This window comes from Acipenser ruthenus, chromosome 50 (assembly GCF_902713425.1).
Source record: "Acipenser ruthenus chromosome 50, fAciRut3.2 maternal haplotype, whole genome shotgun sequence".
NCBI classification, from domain to species: Eukaryota; Metazoa; Chordata; class Actinopteri; order Acipenseriformes; family Acipenseridae; genus Acipenser; species Acipenser ruthenus.
The window spans coordinates 2,199,250-2,208,959 of record NC_081238.1 but is presented as its reverse complement, the minus strand read 5'-3'; the positions used below and the strand labels follow the sequence as shown (position 1 = coordinate 2,208,959).

Sequence of the window (9,710 nt, the reverse complement as noted above, 5' to 3'; positions counted from 1 at the left end):
CTGAGGGGGGGATCTCACCGCATGAGTCAGCGGGGACACTGAGACTGGGCTCTATTTACAGCTCCCAATTCTATCATTCTTTTTCCAGGTTCTTCAGCGCAAGAGCCTATTCCTCCTACATGACTGCCACTCCGGGTTAAATAGCCTGCCTTTGAGGCCGCTCTCTCTCATCTGGCCAAGAAGGAGCCTGCAAGTCGGAAACCTCTTTCCTTTCCTATCCTATCCCCTGAGGCCACTCCTCAAACTACCTCTCCAAGTAACAGCCTTTCACTCCAGCCCCAGCTCTCGCTCCGTGAAATGCAAAAACAAATTTAACAGTGTAACATTTAAGAGTGCAAACTTAGTTGCAAGGCAGAGTTTTTGGTAGTAATAAAAAATCCTCCGTTCCTGCCATCCGCCTTACTAAACAAGGTTTATTTTTTATTTTTTTAATCGCCAATTATTTCATTTTTTTTCCCCAATTATTTTTTTAGGCTCAGCTCACCACTACCACACCCGCGCTGACTCGGGAGCGACGAAGACGAACACACGCTGTCCTCCGAAGCGTGTGCCATCAGCCAACCACTTTTGTTCACACTGCAGACTCACCATGCAGCCACCGCAGAGCTACAGAGCTTGGGTCAAACCCGTATGTTAGTGTAGGGAGAATTGATTGTGAGTGTTTAGATTTTATTTTAAACCTTGAAAGACAAAACCAACATTAAACATAGTATAATATGTATACAAGAAACGAAAAAAGTGGAAGGGCAAAAACTGGGAGAAAATAATAAACGTTTTACATAAAGATCATTTTTATGTTTTAAAAAAAGTAATATTAGTTTGCTACATAAGTAAGAAATAACACGCAAGAAGGCGTTCGATTATCTCAGTACAACCACAAGTACATCCACCAAAAAACTGGTAGGAGTTCCTATATTAAACAATGAATTGACTGAACAGCATCTCTGACAACAACATCATGCATTAAGCATTATAGTCTATCACCACTTCTGTTCTTTACACTGCTCACACTGTACAAGCTATTAACACTTTATTGCAATCATATATTAATAAAAAAATGTACTTATGCACATTAGGTGTTATTCATATTATGGGTTAGATGGTGAACACACACAGAAAACAAACAAACACACCAAAAAGCATTCAGAATACATCAAGATTAATAGTATTTCGGTATGATGGGTGAATTCTACTTTAAAAAATAGGAGCCCTAAAACTAAATCTTCCTTACTCATGCTTTATTTTTCTTTTCATACAAACCTTGAAGCACATACATCTGATAATGCCTATGATAGCTGCCATGAAGACTAACACAGCAGCCAGCAAGACCACTATAACATCCACACAGTAGTAGGCGTACCAGGGCATTCTGTAGGACTCTGTGCGCAGGTGAGCAGCACCTTTGTTCCTCATGACATACTCGATCCAGAAGAGGGCGCTGTCCATTGGTTTGACAGGCTGGTCTCGCTGGAGGCTGGAGAGCCTCTTCATGTTCATCTGATAGGAAGGCTCCTCAAGCACCTCCTTCAGGGCCTGGAGGAAGTCCTTGCTGTCCAGGGTGGTGACTTCCAGGACCTTGGCTGCCCCTCGCACCTGCATCCTGAGGAGGTTGTCAAACTGGTCAAAGAACAGTGGTAGGCCTACTATTGGCACGCCATGGTAAATGGCCTCATACACCCCGTTGGTGCCCCCATGCGCCACAAAAGCTCTTGTCTTGGGGTGTCCCAGGAGATCATTCTGGGGCAGCCATTTGACCAGGAGGGTGTTGTTGCCCAAGCTAGAAGGCCTTTCTCCCAAATGCCTCCAGATGACTTTCTGAGGGAGCTGTGAGAAAGCGTAGGCTATCTTATCTGTTAGCTCACTTGGAAGACCGTTTACCATAGTTCCCAAGGACATGACAACCACACCGTGCTCTCCAGAGCTTTCCATAAACTCCTCTAGATCTTGTGGTAGGGGCTTGGCAGGTTTGCATTGGAAGCCACCTATGTAGACAATGTTGGGCATAGTGGGGCGTGGGAATTCAAAGACAAAGTTGACCCTCATAAGCCAGAGGTCTGCAGACTGGACGAGACTGTAGAGGTCTACACCTGGGCCAAAGTAACGAGCACACAGGGCATCGTAATGGGGGCTAATCACATATTTGTCTACATAGAGGTTGATGCTGTATTGGAGCATGTTCCGGGCTCTTTGAATGAGGTCCATTTGGTCAGATAGCTCTGTTCCTGGAGTCGGGACATAGGAGATAGGAGAGGGAGCAGTAGCAAAATGAGCCTCCCCGCTTGTAAGCCAACGGACATTGAAGACCATAGGCAGTTTAAGGTAGTGGGCCAGCAAAACTCCTCCTGGAAACCCTGGATCTGTGAGGACCAAATCAAAGTGGGCATCCTGGAGCTTCTTCATGAACTGCTGATCTTCAAACATGGTGACTACCATCTGGCACATCCCTATGTGAGCAGTAGAGATTGCACTAATGATTTCCATTTGCAGTTTAATGAAGGCCAGCAGGGACCCCTCTCTTCTTCGGATCTTCAGTGTCTTCCTCACAAACGATGCAACATCGTCTGCACTCTCAATGGTCAATCTTTCAGGTAGTGTGACTGAGATGGAAGTGTAATGGGGTGACTTCTCTTTGACATACCAGCTACTCATTGACCGCACCACTGTGATGTTATGACCACGCCCATGCAGTTCTTCAATGAGGATGTTCATGTTCACCCAATGGCTGCCGTCCATCGGGAACACCAGGATCTTGCCACCATGGCAGCAGGGCACAGCAAGAAGAGATAGGATGAATGTGAGGGCTAAGCATCTCATCCAGAGAAAATATCCCATCATACAGTCTGAAACACAGATTGACAGAAACTGTTAAAGGACATGACATTGGTTTTTAGCATCTAGTTGCATTTTAATAACTTTCAGGATCATTGTAAAATTGCAATATTCATATGAATTTAAAATATATATTTTGATTGGGATTTAGCATGGTATCCTTGTTCTAGAACTCTGACTTTGTTTCAATTTAGTTTCTACATTAACTCCAATTTTCAACCATGAATATCTCGGCAATGGTAGGGGGTAGAGTGATGTCCTTTGGATCATTAACACTTTGTGGCATTGTCTCTGCAACACTTTAAATAGTATTTTAAAAGGGTTAGTATTTTGAAAGATAATGTTAAGTTTAAGGCCAAACTATATATACAAGACTTCAAGTTAATTTTGAAGGATTGAACAGAATCCATGTTCCTAATACCAGAGTCTAGGTGCATAGTCTGAGAAGGAAAGGACACATTCCCTTGGTACAGAGTCTAAATCTGCTCTCCACCGATAATCCAAGATCTTGAGAGCGCAGGGCACAGCTAGGGACACATGGAATATAAGCAGGAGCAAGACCATGTAGGTCAGTAATACAACCTTAAAAATCAACCCTGTATCGCATCAGAAACCAATCAATCAATCAATCAATCTTTATTTTATATATAGCACCTTTCATAGTGGAGCACCATCACAAAGCATTTTACAAGATGCAGTAACAACAAGAAAATCCATAATACTTTAAATACAGAGACATGCATAATACATGATATACAGTACAAAAACCAATGCATAATACATTAAATACAGTGGAAAATGCATAATACATGATATAGTAGCATAATAAATGAAACAGTAGCAACAACACAGCAGCGAATAGCAGATATCACGCTTAAAGAGCATGGAAAGCAAGAGAGAACAGGTGGGAGCATCACACAGCAAAGATGGGAAAGAGTTCCAAAGAGTCGGAGCCATGAAGCTAAACGAGCGTTCTCCAAGTGTGGTGCACTTTTGCTTGGGGATAACAAGCAGGGCAGAGTCGGAGGACCTCAGCTTGCGGGCAGAGACATAGCAGGTCAGCAGGTTGATGAGGTACTCAGAACCTGTGTGATGAAGGGCGTTGTAGTTGAGCAGGAGAGTTTTGAAAGTAATCCTGAACTTTACATGTAGCCAGTGCAGCTGGGCAAGACAGGGGGTGATGTGATCAGGTTTTTTTTTTACATCTGGTAAGGACGTTTAGGACAGCTCTATTGAGATTCTCAAGTTGAGTTTTAGATCCTACTAGGAGCTATACACTGTCCGACATCAATGCCATGCATTTGGTTACTACGGCAACAGGGTCAAACAAACACCGGCTTCATGATTGGTGAATTCCTCATAGTGTACAATAACGTATCATGCGATTTATTAGCTTGCCATGTATGATTAACATAAAAAATGCAGACAGCTGACGTTCAAAAACAGAAGATCTCGTTCAGACCTAGGAAAAGCGGACTTTGCATGCAGATGGCAGGATTCTGTTTTGCTCAACATGTGTCTGGATCATCTAAGAAAAGGTACTATTGATAAACATCTTGACAGCGCAGTACACAAAAACAAGAAAATCAAACTTGAAGTTCAGGCTAAACAATTACCAAACAAGCCGGTCACAATAACAGGACTGTTTAAAAAGAGCACAGAAAGTGGAGAAACACGTACAAACTGTATTTTCAAAAGTCCTTCAGTCAGTGGCGCAGTGGCAATTCAGAGTGCGCGCTTTTTGAAAATGCAGTCGCATTACAGCTTGTTAAGTAATAAAAGTCCGTAATTTAGTTCTATTTTGGAAATAACAACTTATTTTCAAAAGCAGCAAAATACGAATGTGCCCTAAAATATACTCGCTAAATAATGACCCCTGTCGTGTCGTAAACTGTCTGCGACCAAAAGGGTTGACTGTAATTTTAGTTTTTTTTGGTTATTAAAGACCAGAGAATTAGAACAGAGCTGTTAGCTATTTCATTCATAAACAACAACAGGTCTGTATTTTAGGAATAAGTACTTAAAATAAAAGCTGTCGTATTATTTCAAATGGATCATTTTCCCTTGAAGATTTTAAACAAATGTTTCTGAAGTTAAATGTCCTCTCTTGTACTATACGCAGTGTGATCTACGAAATATTTATTTTTGATGCAGCTTGTGCTTTTTTCAGAGATAAATAAATTCTGCAGCTCTCTGCAGTGTGTACAGACATTTAGCAAACTAAACCAGTCGTCAATTCCTAAGACAGTTAACAGTGTTCATATATATATATATATATATATATATATATATATATATATATATATATATATATATAAAGGGGAAATCTTACCAGAGAATCTCTTTACAGAAATATGTAACGAATTGTGAGGGTCTGGAACGAACTCCCCAGTAATGTTGTTGAAGCTGACACCCTGGGATCCTTCAAGAAGCTGCTTGATGAGATTCTGGGATCAATAAGCTACTAACAACCAAACGAGCAAGATGGGCTGAATGGCCTCCTCTCGTTTGCAAACTTTCTTATGTTTCTTATGTTAAAAGAAAAAAACAAACAAACAAAAAAAAAAACAGCCTAATAACTCATGATAGTATTTCTCAGAAGCCTGCAGAGTGCACAGGATAAAAAAAAGTCTTTAAACTATAGGCCTACCCCTGTCATTTGCTTTTAAAAATATTCCATGAGAAAATAAACCCAGACTGTACAGCAGTGTAAAACAGAAGGCTGCAGTATATCACGTTTCCAAATGGTGAAGGTTGAAAATAATAAACAGGCATTTTATTAGTTGTTATCACAACACACGGAATTCAGCACACAGAATTTAACACGCGGTATTATGCATGAGGTTTACACACCGTACTATAGTATATAAGGGAGCTGGAAAGAAAAGTTAAGTATGGTTCTGAGTTGGTCACTGTCACAAAGACGGCCGGAGTGGGTGGCGTCAGACCAGAAGCAGGAAATAAACAGACAGAGATGTGTGGTTTGATGAAGCTGAGCGAATGCTTTCGCTCAGCATTTAATAAACAGAACAGAAAATAAAAGGTTTTAAACACAAAACAGGACACGGCACTTGCGCCAAAATAAATACACAAACAAAACGCACTAAACACTTAACTAACGGTGCACGGAGAGACAAACAAACACGGTGAGTACAAACACTTCTAGATTATTATTTTACTTCACTTTTACGTTCTCCTTCTCTCTCACCCGTTCTCCACTCTCGAACACCCAACCCCGACTGAATGAAAATGTGCATCTATATATACTGTTGTGCTGGGATTCAATTACTAATTAATTATTCACTTGAATCCCAGCACGTGAATTAATTCTGTGCAACCCCGTGCTCACATATTATATTTAACCAGCACGTGAAGTGATTTGTGCCCTCCTCGTGCCTAAATATAAATCCACATTTTAAATCACAGGTGAAACACAGACCTGTTTATATCCCGTGTACCAATGACTATACACCGACATCAACACACGCACGCAACATACAACACATAATAAGCACACAGGGGCGGGGCACATTGCCACAGTCACAATGACAGCGACCAAGGTGGACAGAGTGAGGAATCTGAAGTTTACAGACCAGGAGCTAAATGTATTAGCAGAAGAAGTGATGGGGAATTATGAAAGGCTTTTTGGTGCTGAAGCATTGAGAACATTAACTTCAATGAAACAATAAAGAACAGAAATGTGTGGGGGTCTTGTCCCCAAATCAGAGGATCCTGCGAGACAGTCAAAGCAGAGGAAGAAATTGTTAATGGAACATTTAATATTTGTTCCACTTAATCTCCCTCTGATTCATTTTGTAATATGAATCAAAAGACAGCAAAGCACTCGCTCGGTCAATTAAAAGTTCACTATTTACATTTCAAAAGGTGTTTGGAGAAACATCACTTTAAAATTAGATGCCGTTAGATTGCTTGTATTTATGACTGCACCTCAACTCGCATTGTTGGTAAAAACAGTGTAACAGTGCCACCATGTGGAAATCGTGTTTAGCACTACAACTCTGTGACTCCTGTGACACTGAATTCTCACCCTTCCACAGGCACTGATTCAGCTCTGGTCTGGACTGGAGCTCTGTTATGCCGCCTACTATGAAAATACTGTAAGGATCTCATCGTGATCTCCATTTCAATGACCGATATAGTTAATTACTCTTAAAGCGGCATTAAAAAATGTGAGCTGTAATAAAATAAGAAACGTTTCCGTTATTGTGTTTTGAACTTCTTTTGAACACAGTGTTAATCTCTGTCTTACACGTTGTGAGTCATGTTGGCGGATGTGTGTTCACAGTAAATCATTGAAAGAGTTATAACTTTGGTCATTGGAAGAGAGCCAAATTTTCCTTGTTATCTCAAAGTTCTCATTGGCCATGACATGTCTGTTAGCAGGGGTATAATTCTGCCAGTACTCAGTGCCAGGATTTATTGAATCTGCTTTTCATCCAGCGTGCCTGCATTCTTACAATTGTTTATTTTACACAGTCCACTAGCATTCTGTTAGAAAGCAGTCTTGTCGCGGAAACTAAACAATCATTAAAATATTCTGGAAATAAACCAATGGCAATGGATGATCTATTTACCTTAGTTCTTAATAACAAGATCATAAGGAGAAGTTATTTGGCAGCTTTAGTGCCAATCATTATTAAACCAATCGGTCAGTCTCACCCGCCTATGGATTAATATGACTAGTCAATAACATTTTCGGTACCTTCCCTGATCGACTACTAATCCTTTAAGAAATGGAAAGTACAGTGAGATGGTTCTTCGTTGAATGAATGACACCTGAAGTAAGTTTACTGTCATGAAATGTTTCATTTAGTCTCCTGATTGATATTTTAGTTTGTTTTCTTTACACCTTCAAAACAATGAATATGTAACATGATGAAACAAGAGATTACTTTAATGTTACGTCCATGAAGATAGGGCAGCAGTGTGGAGTAGTGGTTAGGGCTCTGGACCATTCTGCGAGAGTAATGTTTTATCAGTTTAAAGTTCTAATGTCATTTTACTTATTGTTCAAGATTTATTGTTTTTTTTAATCACCAAATGATATGGGGTGTGTGTGATAGGAGCAGTATTAAAGTACACAGGTGAAGTGGAGACCACTTAGAACAGACTGAAAATATGCAAGATATATTTATTCTCATTGTATTAGTTATTTTGGGGTTATTGTGATTGGGAGGGTAATTGTGTGCAATGAAATTGATCAGAGAAGACAACAAATCTGCAAGGCATACTGTTTATTATTGAGCTTTTTTAACTTCACAAGCAACCTGAAGTATATCTTATCTTTCCTATAATAAAACAGTATGTTCTTTGAGTGGGGAATAAAAGGGTTTACGAGACACACAAAATGGATGTTGACTGTATGTAGTACATCTGAAACCCCCGTCCACAATAACTGCAGTGATACAGACATCACCAACACAGATTCAGAGACTGCCTCCCTACTATTTCATAATGTCTGCTGCTGTTTGTGAACATACTGTTTCATAACACTGTTGTTTGTGTACTAGATTTTACAAACCGATTGGAATGTTTTGAATCTATTTAATAATGTTCTACATTTACATGGTAATGGATTGCAACTACAACTGTGATTCTGTCCATTTGAAACCCTGCACTTCACAATTGCTTCACAACCATGAGAAGAGTAAAAGTCGACTTTTCAACTCCAATGTTTGACTATTCAGTGCTACCCTTTATATGTAACACAAGACTCAGCCCACAAACACTTTCCCATAGCAGAAGACTCTAGAGTGTACAGAAGCTCCAAAATGTTTAACTGTGCCTCTGTGACAAGCAAAATGTTAACCTGCCTCTATTAAACAAACAAGTTGGTTTACCAGGATTAGCCTATGAAATACCCACACTATCGACACACCCCTCTGCCGACTGCATTTTCTAAACATTTTGTTTGTACATAAACTAGAAAACATACCTTAATTCTGCAGATGTTCCAAGTGGCACAGTTTCTGGTCTCTTGGTAAATGTAGCCAGTTTCCTTTGGATCAGGTTCCAAGTCCAAGGTACTGAGTTAATTATCAGGAGTTTTCAAAGACTTCTGTCGATTACTCTCAAGTTATGGATGATTAACAGGAGTTCACACAGCAACAAAGTATTCAAACATAGCAGACGTGTTGACACCTGCTGACTGTTAATAGGAATAATAAATCACTTTTGTAATGCAGTGGGCGTGACCATGTTTAACAGAGATGGCTTCTGTGGTCACGTCAGGCCTGGAAATAGACAGACAACAGTGCTGGGATTGAATGCACTGATGCATGTTTTAATAATAATTAAACAAAAGGTTTAAGCAACACAAAAACACTTTCACAAAATAAAAGGCACGATGACCAAAATAAATAGACAGATGCAAAACACACGAAAAAAACAAGTATTGTACTAGTCTAAACTAGCATGTGTAGCAATTGTTATTATTATTATTTATTTCTTAGCAGACGCCCTTATCCAGGGCGACTTACAATTGTCACATTATACATTATTTCACATTATACAGATATCACATTATTTTTACATACAATTACCCATTTATACAGTTGGGTTTTTACTGGAGCAATCTAGGTAAAGTACCTTGCTCAAGGGTACAGTAGCAGTGTCCCCCACCTGGGATTGAGCCCACGACCCTCCGGTCAAGAGTCCAGCCCTAACCACTACTCCACACTGCTGCCCAATGTTAGAAATTGTTATTTCTAAGCTTTCCTTTGCTTTACCTCCCGACTCTCGTTCAACCTCTGAACACACTAAGCTCGCTCAGCCACAGCTGCGGGTTTTTAAACACATGACCATCTCCAAATTAGCAATAAATTAATCAATCTGGAGACGGTCATATGAGTTTAGCATGA

The 9,710-nt window shown here is 40.0% G+C and overlaps 1 protein-coding gene across 1 annotated transcript; it reads right to left on the bottom strand.

The window, feature by feature from the left end:
• Positions 1-660: 660 nt before the first annotated feature.
• Positions 661-8,979, bottom strand: LOC117962598 (UDP-glucuronosyltransferase 2A1-like). Its single transcript, XM_059015390.1, has 2 exons — positions 8,786-8,979; positions 661-2,840 (listed from the first exon to the last, which is right to left on the bottom strand). The coding sequence occupies exon 2, from the start codon at positions 2,833-2,835 to the stop codon at positions 1,228-1,230; it is 1,608 nt and encodes a 535-aa protein (XP_058871373.1). The 5' UTR covers positions 2,836-2,840; positions 8,786-8,979; the 3' UTR covers positions 661-1,227.
• Positions 8,980-9,710: the final 731 nt, after the last annotated feature.